We start from the raw sequence: 25,875 nt of genomic DNA on the forward strand, positions 1-25,875 counted from the left end.
TTCGTGCCATGATACACTTCCAGAAACATGTGTTGTGAAGATCAGACTTTGATAGATCCCTGTTCTTTAAATAAAACAGGGTGCCCACTCACACCTGATTGTCATCCCATTGATTGAAAACACCTGACTCTAATTTCACCTTCAAATTAACTGCTAATCCTAGAGATTAACATACTTTTGCCACTCACAGATATGTAATATTGGATCATTTTCCTCAATAAATAAACGACCAAGTTTTATATTTTTGTCTCATTTGTTTAACTGGGTTCTCTTTATTTACTTTAAGGACTTGTGTGAAAATCTGATGATGTTTTAGGTCATATTTATACAGAAATATCGAAAATTCTAAAGGGTTCACAAACTTTCAAGCACCACTGTATGTTGATCCAAATCAAAAATGATTGACACAAAGAAGGCAGAACTTAGCACAAGGTCAAAAACCAGTAATCTGTGAGTAAACTATCAGAAAATGCTGCAGACTGCCCGAAAGATGATTACAGTAAAGTGGCCATATTGGTCCACCATCTTGGATTTCACAATATGTAATCACTTCATTATAATGTATATATGCTAATTGGATTCCTAGATCCCTGAAACATGGGATTTGGCACCGAAATTACTTGTTTAGGATGAATAATGAAGGAGTAAAGTGCATTTTAAGGATTTGGTGGCCATCTTGGACATCATCTTGAAAATTATACCTTTCCAGTGGTCAGTCTGTGGTAGACTTTTGGTATGTTATTAAGCACACCTGATACTGCAAAAAAAAAAGTTGAGATACCTTTTGTAGCATTTTTTTTTTTTGGGTGGGGGGGTTAAACCATATTTTCAGCCGCCTAACATGAACACACACTCTGCTATTACAGTCAAACTTGAATACATTTATGTTCAAAAAATTAAACTAGAGGATCTGTTGTGAGACCGAACAAACAAACACTGTTAACACCAGTGGTCGAGTTGTAAAATCAAACCAGGGAGGATGGTGAAATTTTTAGTCGCGTGTCGACCCATCGGTCGGTCCATCGGTGGGAAACTGGTTTGCTTTTAGGAGGGTTTGCACACAATGTAGGTCTGTGGACCTTGTTCATTTACCAGACATACAGTATTTTGTGCTGATAAAGTGTGCAGTACACTCTGTGTACCCTTTTTATTGTTGTAAAAAACATAATACACTGGTATTTTACTGTAAAACTTGCACAGTGTGGATGTCATGTGTCATATTTAGTCAGTCTCCTGGCTGACATACCCACCACTTTCTCCATATTAGGGTGAAATGCAGATGACAAATTTGAAGTGTAACTTCATAGTCATGGTAGGCTCCTTTTAAATCATTTGGTAAATAATTTATTAAAACCTCAGCAGGCAATGTAAATGAACAACTGAATCTTTTCATATCAAGTCAATAGAATTTTTATTCAAAGCTGAACATTGGGAACATTGAGTTAAATACAGAGGTAGGTAGGGAACCAATAAGCTAAAACAAGCAACAGTAAATTGTAAATCAGATTAAACTTCCTAAAAGATGTTTGAGGCATTATGCATTTTTTTTTTGTTTTTTCCTTTTTGTTATTATTGTGTTTATTCTTTAGCCTAGTAAACTAGACCCACCCGCCTAGCGGCCAAAAATATTTTTGCCTAGCGAGTGGGTCTAGCCTCGCACCATATAAACAAAAACACCCCGGGCATCAAATCGTGCCCGCCAATCACAACGCAAGGTTTTTGTTTGGATTCTTTGGGCGGGCTTTTGCAGGAGTGACGACAAAGCTGCGCGACGCTGGAGAAAGCACAGCAGGAAAGATGGCTACGGCTAGTGAACAGCGCGCGCTTGACTCCGCTTTGGAATCAGTTTTAGAAGAATTAGACTTGGAGTTTTCGTTGAAACATGAGCAGGAAGAGGCTCTCCGCTCATTCCTTTTCAAGAAGGACGTTTTCGCTCTTTTGCCGACTGGCTATGGCAAAAGTCTGATCTACCAGCTGGCTCCGCTCGTAGCCAAAAGGATGGGGCTAGTTTGTGCAGTACGAAGAATTAATAAACAGCTTTGAAACATTACTTTTTGATTGTTTCTTATTTTCCCATTATTTTAAATTTAAGGGAAATTATTTCACCAAACACCACGAAATAAAAACTCTCAAAAACAGTTTAAGCAAACCCTTGAAAAACACTTGAAAAAAATAAGAGTCTATGTTAAGTATGTGGTACAGACTCCAAACTTGTGATCATTATCTCCAAACTTCTTAATATCTAGAACCTGTTTATTAATTAATACGCATTTTGAAAAATTATTTATTTCAAGGTCTCCCCCACTGTGCGCTCTGACTACGTCACAGTCACTGTTGCGCTGATTGGTCAGAGTGTTGGCCTATTCGCACAGAGACAGTTTGAAAGACAGCGGTTTGTTCCACCCCCAACCATCAGAAATGTCTACGGATCAAGGCCAGACTAAATATTCACATTTAGTCTGGCTTGCCAGGCTATTTATTCTTATGAGTAATGCAAATTATACATGTCCATACCGGTTATTATTATTATTATTATTTATTTATTTATTTATTTTTTATTTATTTACTATTTTTTTTTTATTGCTTTATTGGGCATGACTTCTCACATCAAATTACAAAAATACAAAAATAAATAAGCAAAAAAAAAGAACTGACAAGAAAGCCACCCAAAGGGGTCGGCACGAACGGGACCCGAAAGTACCCATGCGAGGCACCGCCCAAATAATTAAAACTATGTATAAATGAATAAACACAATTAAGGTAAGCTAAAAAAGGACAATTAACATGATACTGATATTAAACTCTAACGATGACAAGGGCATGATCTCACAAATGACCAAGTGCACGGCCGATCGACATCGAAAGTGTTTTCCAGAAGGTGGAACAAGGTTTGCCTGACGTAGGTTTGAAAAAAGGTCGGAGTAGAAAAACAGATTTTAGGGGCATAGTTACAAGTAGAGTTCCACAGTTTGACAATTCTATTAAAATAGGAAGCCTGAAAAGTAGACGTTTTGCAGGGAGGAGTCTTCAAATTTAGCGAGTTGCTCTGTCTTGTACGGCCGTGTGACACAAATGATACAAAGTTATGTACATTTAGATTGGTATGTCCGTACAAACATTTGTAAAAAAATACAAGGTCTTTCAGTTCCCTATCATACGCTAATGGTAGAAGATCAAGCTTAAAAAGCCTGTCCTTGTAGGACATCTCACCTACACGAGATCTTAAAATCCAACGCGTGGCCCGCCTTTGCACCCGCTCTATTTTGGCCATCAGATAGAACTGGCTGGGCGACCAAACCTGGGTCCCAAAATTGAGTTGTGACTTGACGTATCCAAGATAGAGTGTCCTTCTAGCTGACATGTCCGTTAACAACGGGCAGGTGCGCTTTAGGAGCCCAAGCAGTTTATTCGCTTTTGCAACGACAGCATGAACGTGGTTTTCCCATGACAGTTTGCAATTAACTATCACACCAAGATCTTTCTCTTCAATAACGCGCTTGAGCGGAGCATCGTTAAGAGTATATACGTGGTTGATAGGCTGCTTTTTTCATGTGATTGTTAATACCTTGCACTTTAAAGTGTTAAACTGGATATTATTGCGTCTCGACCAGTCGTCCAAGTTAGATAGACTGTCTTGTATGACCGCGCAATCTCCAGCAGATTTCACAGCAGCGAAGATTTTTGTGTCATCGGCGTAAAGTGCAGAATGAACTCCGGCCTTTATTACATCTGGTAAGTCATTAATAAATATCACGAAAAGTAAAGGTCCAAGCAGACTCCCTTGGGGCACCCCGGACGTGACGGGAGCCCATTGTGAAAAAGCACCCTGAAGTACGACCTGTTGCACTCGGCCTGTTAGGTAGTCCTCCAGCCACGATAAAAGACGACCGGAAACCCCGTACGCGCGTAGCTTAGCTAGAAGGATTTTATGGTTCACGCTATCAAATGCTTTTGCAAAGTCTAGGTAAAGCACATCCGTTTGGATGTTCTTGTCTAAATTCAGTCCGATAGTATGAAGAACTGAAAGCAGCTGTGTTACACATGACCTGTTTTTCAAAAACCCATGCTGAAGATCTGTTATCAAGCATTTTAAATGGTCATAAAGACGGGTAAACACACAGCGTTCAAGGACTTTACTAACAATTGAAAGCAGCGATACCGGGTGATAATGTTCGACTGGTTCCTTAGAGTCTTTTTTGTGTATTGGTGCAATGTCAGCAGATTTCCAATCCAATTTTAATGGAAAGAAAAGAAAAGTACTTATGTTATTTCTGATTTATTTATTATCTGAACAAGGATTTGAGCTTTGAAAAATGACCAGATTCTTTCTGTAACATTGATTCCCGCTGTTATCTAGGTCACGTGACACCTAACGTTGATGGTTACCAAGGAGCTGCCTTGGATACTTTGATACTTTGCTTCGATACATAGCAGCACTTTGATACATACTGGATACAAGCTAGCAAAATGAGTTAAAAGCACGCATCTTTGAGAAGTTTCTTTGGAAAGGGGAAAAGACCCATTGAGGAGACAGAAGAAGAGCCTATGACGAAGAAAAAGAAAGCTGCATTTTAGCAGACACTTTGTCGAGTCCTATACCAATCCTGCTCTGCCTTACATGTTGTGACCGGCTCTCTAATGAGGCAATGAAGCCTTCAAAACTGCTAGTGTCGTTTATTTTAGCCTTCCTGTCTTGAATAACACTTTTTGTTGCCTGAAGAATAACAAACGAACATCCAGGCTGATTAAATTAATGGCCTTATACAAGAAATCAAAGCTAACATGAACCTGAGTAAGCTATCGATAGCTGGCTCGACTCCAAACTAACATTCATTATGATAGCTGTGTTGTTATCCGCCGCCCACAAATTAGGCTCCATATCGGTAACTTTACAGCATGATAGTGGGCTCACAGAAAGTGTGACTGATATTCGTAACTCTTGACTTACCTCCTGAAATGTTTTTTCTTGCGATCTTAAATCCGAACTTGCTTAGGTCTTGCTGTCCATTCTGCTTGGCCATGATGCTGCAATTCGCTGCTGTCACTGACGCCGAATAAAATAAAAAATAACGGAACCCCAACTGAATATCACCTCCTCAAACGCTTCGCTTGCGCATGCCCTCTCTCGTGGTAGCTTATTGTATGCTCAGTTTCAGCAAAGCTACATGGAATGGCATTTCTAATTCCAAAGTTAAATAGAAGTAATGTCCACATTTATTGATAAAATTGCTCAAGGGAAGGGAGGGGGGATGCCCGTTTTAGAGGGGGGATGATTTTGACCATTTTTTATTCCAGGGGGGATGGCATCCCCCCCTATCCCCTCAACTCGAGTACAGCCTATCCCTAAACTTGAGCAACTTGTCTCCTCAGTCCCCAGACGTTTACAGACTGTTGTAAAGAGAAAAGGGGATGTCTCACAGTGGGAAACATGGCCTTGTCCCAACTTTTTTGAGATGTGTTGTTGTCATGAAATTTAAAATCACCTAATTTTTCTCTTTAAATTATACATTTTCTCAGTTTAAACATTTGATATGTCATCTATGTTCTATTCTGAATAAAATATGGAATTTTGAAACTTCCACATCATTGCATTCCGTTTTTATTCACAATTTGTACTTTGTCCCAACACTTTTGGAATTGGGGTTGTAATGTATATTCCAAACTTTTTGCATTCCCTCAATAAAAAAATTCTACCCTTCCTATTCACACTGTACCAGTACCATAACAATTCCAGTCCCTCAGCAGTGATATGAATCTGTCAATGCACTATATTTTCACAGACACTGTACACATTGGACAATTAAAACAACACATATCATCTACTGTGTTCCAAAAGTGCCTCAATAACACAGAAGGATTGCATTGACAGTAATTTTATTGAACGTCACAAAATACAAATTCAGGGCACAAGGCCTAAGAAAAGCCAAGGCCTCCACAGGCCATGTTGAAAGACACAATTAATAATAACGATAATATCATGTTAAAAAAAAGTACACCTCAGTTCTATGACCATGCTGAGGAATTACACAGAACATGTGGAACAAATAGTCAAAAATGGGCCATGCCAATACTGGCCAGAAAGAGTAAAAGACACAAACACTAATCATAGGAAGAGAACCTCAAGAAAAGTCAACTCCTCAAGCGCAAATAATTCTAAACAATTACACCTCAGGTCTATAACCAGGCTGGCAAAGACAAAACAAACAGTGGGAGAACATCAATTAACAACTTACGACCTCTTTTTGATAGGAAGGAGTTGCCCACTTTTCTTTTGGTTCTCCACCTCCTGTATCAGAGTAGGGTCATTTTGAATGGCATCTCTGCCCTTTTGTATGAAGGACATGAGTTTATCTCCGTGAGAATAGCCTGGTAATAGCTCCTCAAACTTGGTGGGGGAGACTACCGACAGTTCTACAATCGCCGCTCCTGAACAAATTGTGTTCCGATCAACTCCTACTGATCTGTACGATTCTTGCAGGGTTTTTCCTCTTCCGAAGGCCTGTAGCACTTTTTTATAGCGTTTGATGATGTCCTCTGGTGTTGTGGCTACAATTACATTAAAAAAACACAGTGAATGAGTTATGTAACTAACCAAACCGCAAACACAGCTATGCTTAACTTGTGTATGCATACTTTAGAAAGCTACTCTTGTGTCCCATCTACTATTGTATTTGCTAAATCCATCATTCTGCTACAGGGTAAACAAAGAAATAATATATTTGCACCTATTAGCCATAATTGATAGTCATAACTGAAACCCTATCACAGTCATAGTCTGTCCCTCCAGGATTTCACAAGTCTTCTTTGAGATATTTTTGGTATAAAATGCCTGATTTTGTAGCAGGCTTACTGAAACAGTGAGGCGGAATTTGCAGTGTTTTTTTGGCATTTCAATTAATAAAACCCAGCATAAAACCCACAACTTTTTATCATTCAAAATCACATTGAACCCAAACAAGAAAGATGTACAAAAACTGAAAAATACCTCTCCTCATGAAATGCTTGTCTTTTTTTTAAGTTTCTTCTCCTTCCCCTTCTTCTTTTTATCCTTCTGGTTCTTCCTGTGCTTCTTCTTCTTCTTCTCCCCATCACATGATGATGAGGAGGAGGATGCAGAGGAAGATGTCTCGGACGAGGTCGATGAAGTGTCTGACATCTCAGAGTCAGACAGAGTAAGATTCTCAGTTGCAGCACTGTTTTTTTTCTTGTCTATTGCAGAGGAAAAGGCATACTGTAACATTAAAACACATACAGTTGCGACATCATTTTATGTTTGTTGCGATGATTATGTAGTCAATAAGTACAAAACCTGCTTGATTGCCTGGCAAGTAAGGGTTTTACAACATGGATTTGTTATTGTATGATTCTGCATGTGTGCCTGTGTTGTGAAGTTAAAAATTCTGGTCTGATACATCTCACAAACACTTTAATGTCCACACAGGTTAGGTGATATGGCTAATTTAACTGCAATACTTACACTGTGACAACTGCTTCAAAAGAGAGTCCCTTTCTTCTGTCAGCTCGGCTATTTTTCTTCTTTGAATATCATCTCTTTTTTTTTTTTTTTTGCTTTGTCGAGCTGTTTCTTTGCAGTTGGGGCTGTCAGTGCTTGCATGAGAGACAAAAAGGGGGACAGCATGTCAATAGTTTTCCTTAAAACAGTACACAGGGTATAGCTTACAAACTGTATCTTAAATTTCAATCTAAACAAGTAAGCTTTACTGTAATATGGTTGCACATCTTATTGTTGTCCACAAGCACTTACACACCGATGGACCACATTGCCCTGAAAGGAAAACTCAAGGCATGTTCAACCCATAGGGTAGCTCTTTTGTTCAAACTACAAACAGTGAAATTGAAATTAACTTGAAATTAAAGAAAAAAAATTGTTTGGGGAGAACCCCACAACGTTCTTTATGACTAATCCTGCCATGGGGGGGGGTCTTCCAAGATTTTCCAGGGGGTTTACTGAGAGGCAGGAGAGGCAAGCGAGCCTCAAACATCAGCATGCATTCGGCTAAAATATTTTGGGTACATATTTGGACAACGGCGGCACGGTGGTGTAGTGGTTAGCGCTGTCGCCTCACAGCAAGAATGCCAGTGAGGGCCTTTCTGTGTGGAGTTTGCATGTTCTCCCCGTGTCCGCGTGGGTTTCCTCCGGGTGCTCCGGTTTCCCCCACAGTCCAAAGACATGCAGGTTAGGTTAACTGGTGACTCTAAATTGAGCGTAGGTGTGAATGTGAGTGTGAATGGTTGTCTGTGTCTATGTGTCAGCCCTGTGATGACCTGGCGACTTGTCCAGGGTGTACCCCGCCTTTCGCCCGTAGTCAGCTGGGATAGGCTCCAGCTTGCCTGCGACCCTGTAGAACAGGATAAAGCGGCTACAGATAATGAGATGAGATATTTGGACAATGGGGCAAATTAGACTATGGTGGGCCACCGTATTGTAGGTAATGAGTGGGAAACAATGTTATAGAGTAATGTAACATTGTAAGAAAAAGAAAATTTGTTAAAACACAGACCTAATAGCAAACCAGCAGCTAAAGATAACCAACGGGGGCAAGTTAAGTTGCTCTCATAGGTTATCTTCATTGTTCAGTCTATGCTTTATTTTCTATTTTTTTTCTCCTACTGACAGCACTCAGTGACCTCCCTCAAACAACAGGGCTATGGGTTGAATAGCCAGAGTTTTCCTTGACCATGACCATGCACTGCTTCCAAGTAAATAACAAAATTGACTTTAGAGTTGGCTACTTCTACCAATTTACGAATTACTTAAATCGGTAGAAGTAGCCAACTCTACTCAGCATAATCAGGCCTGCGCACCCCCCACCCCCACACGAAACCTGCATGAAGTTGATCCATGTCGCAAGTATGGTATGTATAAAATCATTTGCGTTCATTTGTGCACTTTTGTGCAGGCAAAATATACATTTGTGCACAACTCATTTTAGAGATATAGTATAAATTAGGCTGCATAGGGTTCTATGGAGATTCTACAGCTGGGATGCTGATGACGTGCACAAATGAGGCATAAATGATACCAACCATTTTACACTTATTTTGGTACTAATGGGATGCTGGGTGACCTTACATTACCAGCTAAATTAATGCTTAACTATCTCAAAAACGGTTTGTGCAATGACTTTGTTGGCTTACTACATTACAAGCATGCTTACTCATTATAAAACAGAAGTTATTATATTCAGGTCAGTTTCCTTCTAATAGGCTAAGCTACATTTTTTAAAGAGTCATTAGGGCGTTTGATTTTGACCTCATTACAGGCTGAAGGCCTAAATCTAGCCCAGCTCCCGTCAGTCAGCTATTATGTGTAGCCTATTGAACTAAGGATATAATTTAGCCTACTGAAGTTATGGTAAATAAATCTTAAACTTATCTAAATGTAGCAACACTGTTATTATATTTGCTGCTCTGTAGAAGTCACTGGCGTTCAGTAGTTGAGGGTGCAACGCACACAGACTGCGCATTTAAACCCATTATCTTTTTTAAAACCTTGCCTCCGTTTCTCCCTCTCACTCTCGCTATGCTGTCACATGTAACACTGACGCCAGTGTAGGCTACCTGCTGCCATTTAAAAGTCTGTAATGACGTGACAGAAAAACTCAGCAGGTTGACAGTGAGCAAGGTTTTTATTTCTTATATCTCACAAAACCATGTAATCTTCATAGGCGCACCTATCACGCACCGTCATAAATAGACCGTTTCTCAAAAACATGTGACAGAATGGGTTCTTTATCAGTTCAATAGGAACACATCTTTTTGCTATTCAAATATGCAATAACACTCTGATAGCCTACCAGTAGGTAGTTAACGTTAGCTAACTGACATTAACTTTAAACATGGAACCCACTTTTTAAATCAGAGGGTTATATTCTTGATTTCACAGCAAATAAAAATGTAATGTGATGTTGACTGAGATGCATTTTAAAGCACACTGAACCAGGACAAAGATTAAATGAAATGCTAACCCAACAAAATGTCATGTTTTAAGCTAACCCAGTCGGTTAGCATTGCTAGTGAACTTTTTGCTATATTGCTAGTTGGTTGATTGACGCAGCTATAGACCCAAGTCCATTCCTTTGCTGTCGGCCACATTAAAAGGTGGAATCTACTAAATATGAGATCACTTTAGTATACTCAGGCTTACAATATACCTTGAATTAACTAGACCATGGTGGTAAAAGTAGTGTACAACTTGCATGTTGTACTTGTTGGATTAATACTTCAGTTTCAACTAATATACCACGCACATGAAAATGCTTACCTGTACAGGGGCTAGCTTCCTCTTCACTGGTGGCCAAAGTTTCAACCAAAACCCTCTCTGATTCTACAGTGTCAGGGGCCGTAGAATCTTCAGTGGCCCATATGTAACATGATCCACAGGTTTGTACACAAACTGCAACACAAATATTGATTTATATCATCATATGGCCCCGCCCTCTCAATTAAAGATCAGTTTCCCATGACACATTAAACTGTATTTTTATATCCACTGTATGCTGTGTTTTTTTTTTTTACCCTTTGGTTGTTGGTTTGATTTGGACAGACGCGCAAGTTACTTCCTCCTTCTTCAACGTTTCTTCATCAGGATCTTGAGAAACTTGGTTTAACTGTGCCTTTGTCTGTAAAAACACAGTGCATCCATCATCAGTTCTCATGTGCAGCATGTACACGATGACCGAGCTAGCTACCAAGCTATCGTCTTGAGTGTCTCATGTGCTCAACAGTTAAACGAGAGAAATGAAGTAAAGTAACCCCAGCCTAAACCCAAAGAAGGTTCACCATCACTGTCGTCTTCTTCCTCAGAGTAAATGTGATCAGGTATTGCCATATTCTTTAGAGATTCCAAAATAATAACTGCTTAGTGAAATGTTAACATTGATCAGAAGTTGACTGCACACTTGCTGCCAATCAGAGGAAGCGACGTTAAGATCTTGGTAATGTTGACAACATAATGGTCTTAATAATCACCTAAAAGCGAACTAAAAGGTGCATTAATAACTATTACTGTCTGGCTATTAATAACTATTTAGGAAACAATAATTTTGTGATATCTTACCAGTGAGAAATTTTCATCACCTTGGTATCAGGAAGTGGCTGAGATCAGAGACTTTTACCATCTCTATCTCTCTTTAGGGGTGGCACGGTGGTGTAGTGGTTATCACTGCCACCTCACAGCAAGAAGGTTCTGGGTTCGAGCCCCGTGGCCGGCGAGGGCCTTTCTGTGTGGAGTTTGCATGTTTTCTCCCCGTGTCTGTGTGGGTTTCCTCCGGGTGCTCCGGTTTCCCCCACAGTCCAAAGACATGCAGTAGGTTAACTGGCTAGCTATTAATTTCCTGTAGCTGTGAATGTGTGTGTGAGTGCACAGAAAAGAACAGCCGCTCTACTGCTGCAATTCTGGCCAAGTCAAGCGACTGGTCTGGGGTCAAGTGGGGGAGGGAGTGGGGGCAGAATCAAACCTGTTGAAAAACAGGTTCAGTTTGTTTGCCCATTCCAGGTCCCCAGATTCAGGGCCCCTCCCACTGTCTTTGCTGCGACCAGAGATGGTTTTCAGGCCCCTCCACACCTCTCGTGTGTTATTCTGTTGCAGGCGCTCCTCCAGCTTCCTCCTATAGCACTCCTTGCTCTTTCTCATCTCCCTCGTGAGCTTCTTCTGCACTCTCCTCAGTTCCTCTTTGTCCCAAGATCTGAAGGCCCTCTTCGCTCTCCTGTCCGCTCTCACGAGTTGAAAACCATCCAGAGTGAAAAGTGAAACTGGAGTGAGTTCATTCAGCCAGGTCTCTGTGAGGCACATGATGCTGCTCTCCCGATACTCCCTCTGCAGCCTGGTCAGCGCTCTGAGCTCTTCCATCTTATTATGGAGTGATCAACGTTCCCCAAAATAACAGACAGTATGGATGGTTTATACCGTCTTTTCCTCTCACGGCGCTTAACTCCAGCTCTGCATTTCCTTGTTCTCCTCCTTATTTCCACAGGGACCTTGTGTCTCTCCTCGGGGAGTATCCTCATGCTGTGCAATGCCATCAGCTGATTGTGGGTGTAAACAATCAAGCCGTGACTGAATGGCTCTCCTGATATTGTTTTAAAAAGTCTCAAAACTAGTAAAAAACACAAAAGTAGTCTCACCGAAAAGCACATCCATACTAGTATGCAAACGAGTAAGATTAAATACTAAGAAAGGTACGACTAAAGACGATCAAAAGAAACAAAAAATAGTCAGAAAAGTAAGAGCTGCTGAAACTGGCTGCCACTCACGCGGCGCCGGAAGTGAAGTCTCCAGCCACGCCTAAAGCGGCCAGCCACTCCTCCGTCAACCACCATATATAAAATAATAATACCAAACAATCTTTCTGAAAATAATGTTTATTCTGTTCTTCTTATTCTAACTTTATTATTCTGAAATGGTAGAAAGTAATAAGTGGAAGAAACCCTTCTTTGAGCAGGTGTTCAAACAGAATGTGGACAAACGCTGTGTGTGTGTGTGTGTGTGTGTGAGAGAGAGAAGAGAAAAAATTGCATGAGGCTTCTGTCTTGCTTCCTCTCATGGCTTAACACTCTTGTTGTGTTGGGCGTTTTCTTTTTTCTTCCAGGAACAGCTTTTAGTTCTCACATAGTACAACCGAGTCAGTGAGCTCAGTATAAACACAGAGCCAACAGTGAGTGTGTGAAGTTGTTCCTGAAGAAGAGATGAAGATGCTGCTCTCGGCTCTGATTCTGCTCACGCTGTCTGGTAGGAAACATCATCTCACTCTTCGACAGAATTATTGTTCAGAGTTGTAATTGTTTGCTGATTGATGTTGCAGTGTGTACGCTCAGTTATTGGATTATACACTTCCACAAACACATTATACTGGATCATATTAGTCAACATTAGATTCTGATCTGATCTGATTATTAACATCATTGTAATTGCTCAGGTCCTGAGCTCTCAGTGCGCTGTTAGGATCAAGATCATGGTTTACATTTCGTTACTCTTTTGCCCAAATAGAACCCACCTTTCCATTCACATAATGAACAGAGTCAGTGTGAGTGCAACACAAAAACACATTACACACAGACAGAGAACACAACAGCAGGTTCTTTAAAAAGTAAACACACGACTCCTGCTGTACATCAGAAAACACTGAGCCTCACGGAGCTGGACTACATTTCACACAGTTTACCCTGTGCTGATGGAACCATTTCTATCATCATGGGAGGATTATGTCAGTTTCTTTTTCCCAGAGGTAATACTAAGATAAAGACATTTAATGAGGAGTCATCTTTATGTCATCTTTATGTTGATTGATTTTTTTTATCGATTGATTACTTTATTCTGAACAATAAAGAAGATATAAAAATAAAAAAATAAATAAAAAATGCAATAATCAAAACATCGTCATAAACAAACAGAATAGCGTAGCCACAAGGCAGTAACATAATAATGTTCAGAAAGGATTAGGAAGAAGTAATAACTTATCCAATCCTAACCCTCTATACCACCGCTAATCAAACGTCACTTTCCACCATAATAAACTATATATACAAAAGAAAACAAAAGCAACAAACAAAAAGAAAACGTACCAACATACCAAGACATACCGACATGGTATAATATCGACCAAATCAAATCATATATACAGATACTTATGTTATGCATATATACACACATACAATACATCTATTGAGGTTTTTCACCTGACGTCACAGCGTCACGTGATGCCCCGGTGTCCGCCATTTTGAAGGTCAAGCTAGCTAATGTCAACAACAGTAGCTAGTATGTTACTGTAGCAATGTTTACGTTCAGTCATTTGGATGACTGTTAAAACCTTTCAGTCTCAAGTTTTTCCTTTACTGTATTTACTAGTTTACTGTAATTATGATCCGGCAGCTATTTACACCGGATCCAGTGTAAATAGCTGCCGGAGCCGACGTCCCAGCCTGCCCGAGCGCGCTAGCTCCCAGCCTGCCCGAGCGCGCTAGCTCCCAGCCTGCCCGAGCGCGCTAGCTCCCAGCCTGCCCGAGCGCGCTAGCTCCCAGCCTGCCCGAGCGCGCTAGCTCCGGCAAGCTCAGACGTCGGCTCCGGCAGCTATTTACACTGGATCCGGTGTAAATAGCTGCCGGATCATAATTACAGTAAACTAGTAAATACAGTAAAGGAAAAACTTGAGACTGAAAGGTTTTAACAGTCATCCAAATGACTGAACGTAAACATTGCTACAGTAACATACTAGCTACTGTTGTTGACATTAGCTAGTGCTAACAGCTAGCTGCTAGTACACTGCTACAACACAGACACCGACCCTAATAATACAGTTCTTGGTCATTGCCTGGTAACAGCAAATTTATAACGGGCCATGTCTCAACAGACTAAGAAGTTATTTCAATGACATTTAATAACATTTTGTTTATCCTGAGGACCAAAAGTAAATGAAAATGTGAACAAACCTTAGCTGTAATAAGATGGCGACCACCGGCTCCAGGGACGATCCGTTGATGTAGGCATGTTACCCAGCCTGACACAAAATATTTGTAGGCATCCAAACTCTTATACGCTTTCAGATCAATACCTGTGTATGGCGATGGGTTTTTAACGACATAGGTATACAGATCATGTGGACCGAAGTCAGGTAAAGACGAGGGTATCAGTGAACAATCCTGGTGGAAGCAGGTAAACGTTGTTCTCTAAGCCTGCTAACCTCAATTTTTGCAAATACCTCTCCATCTGCTCGCCCTGTAAATGCCCTACGTTGCTGGATAGTGAAGGTGTTTTCTGCATCTCGCTCCTTTTTCTTTTATGTTTTTCGTTTGTCGCCTTCCTCGCATTCAAACTGATTCGAGCTGTGACGTCCAAAATGGCAGCATCACATGACTTGGTCACGTGGGTGAAAAACCTCAATACAGTACATACATATCCACCAACCTATAACTATATACAAAATACAAGAAGATCAGTCACAGACTTGCTCTCAATTTCATCATCACCTATATAGTCTGCCTGTCCTCATTCTCATATATATTTAGTAACATGTTTTTATATAATTTTTAAACAGTTTTATGTTGGTGCTATTTTTGAGTTCATTATCCAGACCATTCCACAATTTCACCCCACAGACTGTTATGCACATACTTTTCATAGTTGTTCTAACATTTACTCTCTTAAAATTCATTTCCCCTCTCAGGTTATACCCACCCTGCCTTTCCATAAACGTATTTTGTACCTCACCCGGAAGAAGGTTATGTCTTGCTTTATACATAATTTGTGCAGTCTTGTGTTTAACCAGATCAGTGAATTTCAGAGTGTGTGCTTTTACGAATAATGCGTTTGTATGCTCAAGATATCCCGTATTATTGACGATTCTTATTGCTCTTTTTTGTAATGTGCATAACGGCTGCAGGTTAGATTTGTAGGTATTACCCCATATCTCCACACAGTAGCTCAGATATGGAAGTATGAGTGCATTATACAGAGTATGTAGTGATTTATAGTCCAGAATGTGTCTTGATTTCCCCAAAATTGCAGTAATCTTTGCTATTTTTGCTTTAACATGATTAATATGTGGTTTCCAGCAGATTTTATGATCAACAATCACACCCAGAAATTTTATTTCATAAACTCTTTCTATGGTTATGTTGTCAATTTTCAATTCAACTTGAGGGTTCGACTTATATTTTCCAAATAACATAATCTTTGTTTTACTCAAATTCAGTGACAGTTTGTTTACATTAAACCACCTTTTTAATTTATTCATTTCGGTTGTGATTGTTTCCATAAGCTGCTGTACATTGTCCCCGGCGCAAAAGATGTTTGTATCATCAGCAAATAAAGTGCATTTCATTATACATGATACATTACATAAGTCATTCATGTATAATATAAACAGTTTAGGACCTGACACATAGACACAGACAACCATTCACACTCACACCTACGGTCAATTTAGAGTCACCAGTTAACCTAACCTGCATGTCTTTGGACTGTGGGGGAAACCGGAGCACCCGGAGGAAACCCACGCGGACAACATGCAAACTCCACACAGAAAGGCCCTCGCCGGCCACAGGGCTTGAACCCGGACCTTCTTGCTGTGAGGCAACAGCGCTAACCACTACACCACCGTGCTGCCCGGGTTCTTAAACTGTTTCAAATATTCTTTAATATTGTGGAAGTTGGCATATAGGCTTCTGCTATTGAAGTGGATGATTGATATGTTATGCTTTGATTGGAAAGTTGCGTTGTAGTGCTCATCTGTGTAATAACTGCAGCTGTTTCCTATATCATTGAGTAAGTTGTTATCCGGATCAATATCATGTTCTATGTCCTGTATTTTATGTTCTGTATATACAAAGTTTTCTAGTCCTAATGTGTGTTTATTATCAGGAGTTGTCATGGCTGTAGTTTAAGGATACCTTGTTGTTGTACGTTTCGTTAATATTTGCTCAGCTCCTCCAGCTCCCTGATGACTAGAACTTTGGCTTGTTCTGGTGTTCCATTTAACTTAATGTATATTTTGCAGTTTGAAGTCATGTTTATGTCGTGTTTATGTCGTGTTTTGCTTCATTTGGAAGCATCATTGTTTTTGATGGCAGTAAAATCATAAAAAGCTAAAAGAATATTTTCAAATAGAATTGTGTGTGTTGAAGGGGCGTCAGAAGAAATAGAAACATCACTGCTTCTGAGCTTTAGCTTTTGAAAAAGTACAAAGAGACACATGAGACTTAAGATAAGTCAATTTTATTTGTATCACAGTTTTAACAATAGACACTGTCGCAAAGCAGCTTTACAGAAACATATAGATGTTAAATCTATGAATTTATAAATTTATCCCTAATGATCAAACCTGAGCTGACAGTAGCAAAAAAAAAAAAAACAACAACAACAAAAACAAAAAACAACTCCTTCAGACAACATGAGGAGGAAACCTTGAGAGAAACCAGATTCAAAAGGGAACCCATCCTCATCTGGGTGATTTATAAATAACTCACTTCTACTACGGGCGCAGATAGAGGGGGGGACGGGGGGGATTCGTCCCACCCAGATTTAAATTCACCTTGTTCGGTCCCCCCCACTTATAGGGAGGAAAAAACGTCTATGCTGTCTTTCTTTGCATAAGGCAAACCTCACGGAAAAATCAAAAGACTAATTACCATTCGGTTTATTGAGGTGCACAGCAGTACAGACGTAGTTGCAACTGCGCAGACTGCACAGGTTGCGAGCTCGAGCTTGGTTGCTATGGTTACCCACAACAAGTTTGACAGGCATATTGGGGACAGCGCCTCCTAGTTCAGGACCCCAACACGGCATGATGAAGGGTGCCAAAAGGCAGAAAACGATTGCATCGTTTAAAAAAAAAAAAAAAAAAACGACTGTAAGTAAACTGTGCCTTACTTTATCATATCACCTTGCAATTTTTTGATAGTCTGTTCAAAGTAATGTCGTAGTGAAAGTAAAATCATACGGAGTAGAGAAGCCTTTCTGGTAGCCTCCTTCTTTCGGTGGTAGCCTGTAGATACAGTGCTCAGAAGGCAGTTTTAATGTTTAATCTGGCGTTCCCTGCCATAATTTCAGCGAGCATATTGTTTCATAAGGAAACTTTGCGAAGAGTTGTTGACTGACTGCCGCTCACGCAACACACAGGCATAGTTAGAAAGTCAGGATGCACTGGTTTACACTTTACACACACACACGTAGCCCAGCCTCTCGCTATGTTTAACAGTTGGAACTTAGCGGTTTTAAAACTAGTTTTGCAGTTTTGCAATTTCTGTGCGTGATGATAATGTGTAAACTTTGGATTTCCATAGGCTATGTTAAAATGTTATCATTGTCCTGGCCTGCAGGTAGTTCCTGGTGATGGCAGTGAGGGAGGTGAAACAACATGTATACACACTACCGTTCAAAAGTTTGGGGTCACCCAGACAATTTTGTGTTTTCCATGAAAAGTCACACTTTTATTTCCCACCATAAGTTGTAAAATGAATAGAAAATATAGTCAAGACATTTTTCTGGCCATTTTGAGCATTTAATCGACGCCACAAATGTGATGCTCCAGAAACTCAATCTGCTCAAAGGAAGGTCAGTTTTATAGCTTCTCTAAAGAGCTCAACTGTTTTCAGCTGTGCTAACATGATTGTACAAGGGTTTTCTAATCATCCATTAGCCTTCTGAGGCAATGAGCAAACACATTGTACCATTAGAACACTGGAGTGAGAGTTGCTGGAAATGGGCCTCTATACACCTATGGAGATATTGCACCAAAAACCAGACATTTGCAGCTAGAATAGTCATTTACCACATTAGCAATGTATAGAGTGGATTTCTGATTAGTTTAAAGTGATCTTCATTGAAAAGAACAGTGCTTTTCTTTCAAAAATAAGGACATTTCAAAGTGACCCCAAACTTTTGAACGGTAGTGTGTATAGATAGATAGATAGATAGATAGATAGATAGATAGATAGATAGATAGATAGATAGATAGATAGATAGATATACACACACGCACACATACATACATGCATACACAAAATGGAATCATTTGCTGACAGCTCAGTCCCCCCCAGTTCAAAAATCCTACCTGCGCCCCTGACTTCTACAACTGTGTCCTGTACGGTCACAAAGTCCAACCAGGAAATTTATTATAGTTTAACATGAAGTCTATTTTGCTGAAGTTATTGATGGAGACTTGAATGCAAAACTAACCACAACTGCAGTCCTAAAGTTATCCTGGTGATTGTAGTCCTCAGGCATCATAACAAAACTAAGTGTCCAGAGCCGTCTTCTCAGTGTGCCTTGAGACTGTCCATAACGGGCCGTCCTCCACAGGAGTGAAGGATGAAAATCTCAGCCAGAAGTAGGGCATCGGGATGGATCAGGCAGGTCCAATAAAGGGTTGGGTGGAACATTTTGGAAAAGTATTCATGGATAAATAAGAATAAATGAGCTCCTTGTAAACAGCTGTACAGTATCATCATACACAGCATTCAGGATGATTTAACAAGATGATCTCACTCCAGGGCCGTGGCCTTAGACAGAGCTTTAGACATGTTTTTCTGTATTCTTTCTTTGTTCAAGAAGAATTGCAGGCAAATTATTGCGTGAAATCCAACCTAATAAGCAGCTCTTCACTTTTTGTTAAATAGTTAATAAATATGCATCATCATTTTGTATGTGTGTATTAACAGGATGTATAAATATACACAAAAATCTATATAGGATGTTTAGGGCAGCACGGTAGTGTAGTGTTTAGAACTGTCGTCTCACAGCAAGAAGGTTCTGGGTTCGAGCCCAGTGGCTGACGAGAGCCTTTCTGTGCGGAGTTTGCATGTTCTCCCCGTGTCTGTGTGGGTTTCCTCCGGGTGCTCCGGTTTCCCCCACAGTCCAAAGACATGCAGGTTAGAATAATTGGTGGCTCTAAATTGACCGTAGGTGTGAATGGTTGTGTGTCTCTATGTGTCAGCCCTGTGATGACCTGGCGACTTGTCCAGGGTGAACCCCACCTCTCACCCATAGTCAGCTGGGATAGACTCCGGTTTGCCCGCGACCCTGTACAGGATAAGTGGTTACAGATGATGGATGGATGGATGGATGGATGGATGTTTGTTTGTTTATATATCTGTATAAGTCAATAAGTCTATACAGGTATGAATACATAATGACAGATATAAAGGTGCATTGTGTTCAGTGCAGTAATGAGAAATATCTGATGAACACACAACATATAAAACAATCCATCAGCAAAACTTTATCAATGTCTTTTAATCTGCATTTATTTCTCTACACAGGTGTTCTCACTCAGGACAAAAGTAGTTGGTATGCAAAATATCCTGAAAAGCAGATCTGTGCTGTGAGAGGATTCAGTGTCTCCATTCCCTGTAGTTATTATTATCCAACATCAAATCCCAATATTCAGTTGAGGAAAAAGTTTTGGTGCTCAGTGAACTCAAACAGAGACAGGTGTTTAAACCCTCCGTATGTTTATGACAGCTCATCAAACACCAACTCAGACTTTGAGTACGCTGGAGACGACAAATCAAACTGCACTTTATTAATCCGCAATCTACAGTTCAGTTATTCTGGAGAGTACAGATTCAGATTTATAACTGCTAATCCTGATGGCAAATGGACAGGTGTTCCTGGAGTGACTCTACAAGTTGCAGGTAAATTTTAATGATTAAAATAAAAATCCAAATGATTCATGATCTGTATAATTGACTTTCCTCACCTATAGGAATACATTAAATCATTTTGTGGAAATCTTTCTCTTTTGAACAGTGAAAGTAAATTTAACTCCAGCTTTAATTTTTATCAAGAAATCTCATGTAGCTGATGTTTATTATTCAGTAAAACATTTTTATCAGTGAGAGAAATCCTGATTCACTGACGTGGAGTCTTTCCTGCTCTCTGGAAAAGATTTAAAGGTGTCACTAATCAGGCTCAGTGGAAACGGGACCCTTAAACAAGGAGACTCGTTAAATCTGACGTGTGATGTGAACTGCACACACAGTTCCTCACAGCTCATGTGGTCGAAGAACAACGAGCTCTTACCTGAATCAGGACCCGTTCTTCACTTTCCTGCTCTAACCGTGAGGGATTCTGGGAAGTACACCTGCACTTGGAAAACCAACGTGACATCAGGATCTGAAACGACCAGCCTTCACGTCGAGGGTGGGTCCATCTCCTCACAACATTCCTGAACATCTCGAATGATTCCTGAAGGAAATGAAGTGACTTGTGTTCAGTTTAATATTCAATAAATGTTAAATACTGTTGTTTTTAACAGGTGAAAATCCTGATCAATGGTTAATCTGGATCATTGTCTCGGTATCAGTTGGAGTGATTTTCATCGTCTCAGTCATCGTAGGAGCTGTGATTTATATCAGGAGGTAAAACTACATATTTTTATGCAACACAATCTATACAGTCTAAGGCTACATCCACATGACAACGAGATGTTATTTAAAAAAATATCGCGTCCAAATGGGCAACGATCAGTAAAATATCAGGTCCATATGGCAACACAACGCTTGCTGAAAATGTTGCAATACACATGCCACACCTCTAGGGGCGCTGTAAGACGGTCCCTTCGGAGACACCAGAACAATAGAAGAAGTAAGGATGCATGCGCATAAACTATTATGCGCGAGACTTCATATTAGCCACAAAGTCAGAAAAATCTGTTCGTAAAATTACATTATAATGACCAAATACAATGAAAAGTATTTTTCCAGTCTCATCTGTGAAAGGTAATCCCATGTGATCTCGTTTGGACGGTAAACCTGTTGGTACAGTTAAACGCAGCACATGAATGAGGCATCCTTATTCTCCGCTTTGACCCATCCAATATGGTGGCGAGGATGACGTATGATTCTACGCAGAAGGCGGCGTCTTTAATGGTCTGGAATAAATTGAATGCTACATGCTGATGGATTAATTTCTTCTTCTACGCCCTTTTTGAGGAATGTATTGTAGGACTTAAACCAACATCTGAAGAGGTGAGATCGCTCCTTTTTTCCCTATTTTTGCTGGTGGGATTGACTCTCTCTCTCTCTCTCTCTCTCTCTCTCACGTTGCACCATTACACAATAAATATTCACAGTGAAAATATTTTGTAAGCACGTTTCATGAACCAAGTTATAGGATTTGTTGACAACTCGCATTGAGTTCGTTATACTTCTATCCGACGTGAAGCACTCACAGTCATGTGGTTGTGACGTCATCGTAAACAAATCCGTTCTACTCATCCAGACGACTTCGCAATGGCAATGTTGCCAAAACGCCAGTGCCGTGTGGACACCAGGCCGAAACGATAAACAATTGTATCGGATTCACCTGAATCCGTTGCCGTGTGGACAGGGCCTAAGGAAAGAAAGAAAGCAAAGAAAGAACTGTCTCTCACTTAAAGCATATGATTTTTCACAAATTGCAATTTTAACTGTCCATTTAACAATTAACAGCAACTAATGTGTCGTTTGTGCCTCATGACCAGGTTTCTGAGCGATTGCAGGAGTGTCCACACTGAGCAGCAGAAGAAGGAGGACAGTGCTGATATCTACGTTAACGTCCAAGAGAACGAGGATGGTGCTAATATCTACGCGAATGTCCAGAAGGAGGAGGACGGTGATGGTATCTATGCTAATGTGTAGCAGCAAAGAGCTGATCACAGTTTCACACTTCACACTCAGCTTAAAGTCTTCGACTTGTGAATTTCCTCTGTGAGCTGAAAAAGAACGTTACACAGCACATACACTTCCTGTGTGTTAGGTTTATATAAGTATTATTCTTGACCAAGAAGGCAGTAATTTATTAAAATGGTGACAAAATTAAGGATTAACTTAAGGTTCAGTTAAACTTAAGGTTCAGTTAAAAATGACCTTCTGTCTCGGCTGGACATTGTTTGGGAACATTTTGTTTATTTTTTGATATGAATGTGTATTTTGATCAGAGAGGTGTCTGAAAGATTCACCAAGGTCTGTTTTGGTGTCAGATCGACCCACACACACTCTGAAATGGTAGAATTAAGGTTCATGTTTGTTAATTCATGTTTAGTTGAAACTTAGGTTTATAGCTTCTTAAAAGCTTGAAATATACTATGGTAGTGATTTGGATCCCGTAATTAATGAATGCATTCCGTGATTAATGTTAGTTTTATAGTTTTAGATTAGTTTCATAATGACATTATAATTATAGTTAAGATCTTATGATTCTAAGGGTTTTTAGTTTAAAAGCATTAACCTAATTTAGTTATGAGTTTAATCCTGTTAGTTGTTTAATTGTTCTCTCTCTTTCAGACATATTCTCATTGTTCTTATGTTTAAGTTGTTCTTATTTTTATGTTTATTTTCTTATAACATTCTTTGTTTTAGCATTATTAAAGACATATTGTTATTTGTTATTTTGCTTATGTTGATGAAATCAAGATGTAATTTACTGACTTAACACACATTCATGTGTTAAGAAATTATGTTAAATTATTAGATCCTTTCTGTGCAAACTAATGTCTTTGACCTTCTCTGAATAGACTCCGTAGACTAGACATTCTGTGTTTAGACATTCCATGCTCTAACCATAATATTGACCATAAGCCGAGACTCTGATATCTATCTGTACCTTACTATGATCAGAAATATGTTATTATATTATGATTGATTCAAGATCATTACACACTTCTACATAGACGCACACCCATTACACACACATACACACACATGAAGACAAAACATAAACACAGAGATACTATAAGATGTTTCCAAGAATGTTTCCATTTTGACGAAGTGACTGTGCGAATAAACTGGCATGTGAACTCTCTGGTGTTCCCCTGTCTGTTTCTATCGTCCTGTTCATTCGTCCTCGGATCCGAGGGGGGCCCACGAAGGAATCGGGGTCTCTGACTGGGGTTGAACCCCAACACTGTGTGTAGCACTTGAGCTTAATTTTATGACAGACAGCTTCACTATTTATTACATTTATTGTCATTTCAGCCATGGAGTAATTTCTGAAATTGGTTTGTCTTGATTTCTATAACTTTCTATAAGATTTATATATGCTTCTTTAATTTTTTTGAGAATGTACTCCAACTAAAAATAAAATTATAATAATTTTATTTATAAATATTCTGTATATTTGTCAGGCTTCCGGGCTCACCCTCCTTCTGCCCCAACACTCAGGACTCCATTTCCCATAATCCCCCTCACACACCAGTCACTACCACGTGCACTCCATCAGCCAACCCAGAACCACTTACTAGGAGTGCTTCCCCCGAGTTCTAATCACCATCACCTGTACCTTTTTGTCTGCATTTGTATTTATACCCCTTTGTCTGTCTTGTTCATTGCACAGTATTGCCTCTACTTTTCGTGAGCCTACTGAGCGGTATTGTACTGATTGTTTACCTGTGTATGACCCTTTTCGCCTAGCCCTTGTGTTTATATTGCCTGTGTCTACTGATTCCCAGTTCTTGTACTATTGCCGGTTTCCTGACCACAATCTGTCTAGCCCTCGTTACTGTGTTGGATCTCCCGGTATTGACCTGGTCTGTTTTTTGTAAAGCAAAGGGGGGTCCCATATACGATTCGTACATTGGGGGAGTGCCTGTTAGAGAGCGCACTTGTCCTGGGCCATCAGCATAGTGAGGTAGGGTGGCCAGTTCCTTTCCTCGCCGCCTTTAACTTCCCCAGTGTTTCCACCAGGTCCCCATTCACTGCTGGGTGGACAGGGAGCGAGCCCCAGATCTCCGTCGAGCCGAGGCTCGAACCAGGGACCGTTCGCTTAGCGGTCAAGCGCTCTAACCATTTGGCCACCTGTGCTCCCTGTTTTTTGTACATTGTCTTTGATTTCATTGTTCTCATTAAAACCCTGAGTTCATTTACAATCCGTGAGCATCTGGTCTGTCACAGTCGTGTTACAATATTCTGTACCCTGCATCTGACATTACCAAGCCTTTATAGTATTGTATGTCTGGCTTCGACTCTGTTTCTGTTTTCCTGACCACGCCCTGTCTAAACTCTGATATACTGTCCGAGCCTCGCCTGATTTTCCTCACACTGCTTTTGACTGATGATATGGAACCGATTGCTAGTGTGCAGTTAATAAAGCTCTTCCTGCACTTACATCTGTCTACCTCCCTTACATTATAAATATTATATTCAAATAAAGGAAAAGGTAAAACACTAAGATATAAAGAAAGTAAAAATTGTAAGAGTAAATAAATACAATTCTGTCAGAGCTACTTTTGTCAAGAAACATTATTTACATTGCAATATTTGTAACAAGTTGTATTTGGTGGGTGGCTCTGTTCTGGGACATCCCTGCCCTACCATGCGCATATGTGGAAAGCCTTAGGGCAGGGAGAGCACACCTCCCTGCAATACCATGTGCCTACATGGAAAGGCTAAAGCAGGGAGAGCCACAGCAAAAACCCCCAAAACCACCACGCCAGGCAGACCTCCCTGGCCGTCCATGCTTTCACTGAAGAGCCAGCCTGGGGAGCTTGCTGACTATAAAATAGGAAGCAAATTAAACCAAGATGAAATACCATGAGATGAGTTGAAGCTTCACAGATTGCTCATTGGAGTAAAATAGCTAGTAGGTTATACAGAGAGCCTGAGCATCTATGCAATAACATTTGTTTAATCTAGCGCAGTTTGAATGAACGGGGCAGGTCAGGCTGGACGGCGCTGCCTCCAGGCACAGTTGGCAAAATTTTGCAAGTCAAAGCAGGAAAAGAATCACCATGGTTGTTCTCATCTCATCTCATTATCTCTAGCTGCTTTATCCTGTTCTACAGGGTCGCAGGCAAGCTGGAGCCTATCCCAGCTGACTACGGGTGAAAGGTGGGGTACACCCTGGACAAGTCACCAGGTCATCACAGGCCCATGGTTGTTCAAGACTGAAATATGTCTGTTCAAACGATGCAATTATCCAACACAGTGGACCATGTGAAACATGTCATGAGCGCCCTTGTTACTGATGTTTATAGCTGCTGCCTCATTTTCACAAAAAAAGGATTTGCTTCTTGACCAGCATTTACCCCCCAGAAGATGAACTACATGATTGAGTTGGTTCCATTAGAGCAGTGGAAGAAGTGTCAGCTGACAAAGGTGACAATTCTTTTGGCCATGCATCAGCAAACCGCAACAATGCAGGCAGTTCCTCGAGAGAAGCTCTGACTGGAGCCGCGATGCTCTTTATTAACACGATTTCCATGAGCCTGGGCGCAGGCCATTTGTTAATCCTGGGAGCAGAAGACTCCTACTTGCCAAATGAGAGATCTGACGAATGGAAATGGTGCTGTCTTGCAAAATGGCTTGCAGAGGAAGCAGCAAAGGTAGGCAGGTTAAAGAAGCTCAAATAAGGTGCTCTATGAGAGATTTGCCAATAGAATG

At 40.3% G+C, this 25,875-nt stretch overlaps 1 protein-coding gene across 1 annotated transcript in view; it reads left to right on the forward strand.

Moving 5' to 3' along the window:
* The window catches only part of LOC132867653 (uncharacterized), a 43,899-nt gene extending 21,095 nt beyond the window's left edge, over positions 1–22,804 (forward strand). The window contains exons 6-9 of the mRNA XM_060900624.1: positions 19,830–20,151; positions 20,405–20,659; positions 20,775–20,877; positions 21,981–22,804. Of these exons, the coding sequence (XP_060756607.1) occupies positions 19,830–20,151; positions 20,405–20,659; positions 20,775–20,877; positions 21,981–22,137 (837 nt within the window). The 3' untranslated portion in view covers positions 22,138–22,804. The remainder of the gene's footprint in view (positions 1–19,829; positions 20,152–20,404; positions 20,660–20,774; positions 20,878–21,980) is intronic.
* Positions 22,805–25,875: the final 3,071 nt, after the last annotated feature.

The sequence above is a fragment of the Neoarius graeffei genome, chromosome 19, assembly GCF_027579695.1.
Source record: "Neoarius graeffei isolate fNeoGra1 chromosome 19, fNeoGra1.pri, whole genome shotgun sequence".
NCBI lineage: Eukaryota > Metazoa > Chordata > Actinopteri > Siluriformes > Ariidae > Neoarius > Neoarius graeffei.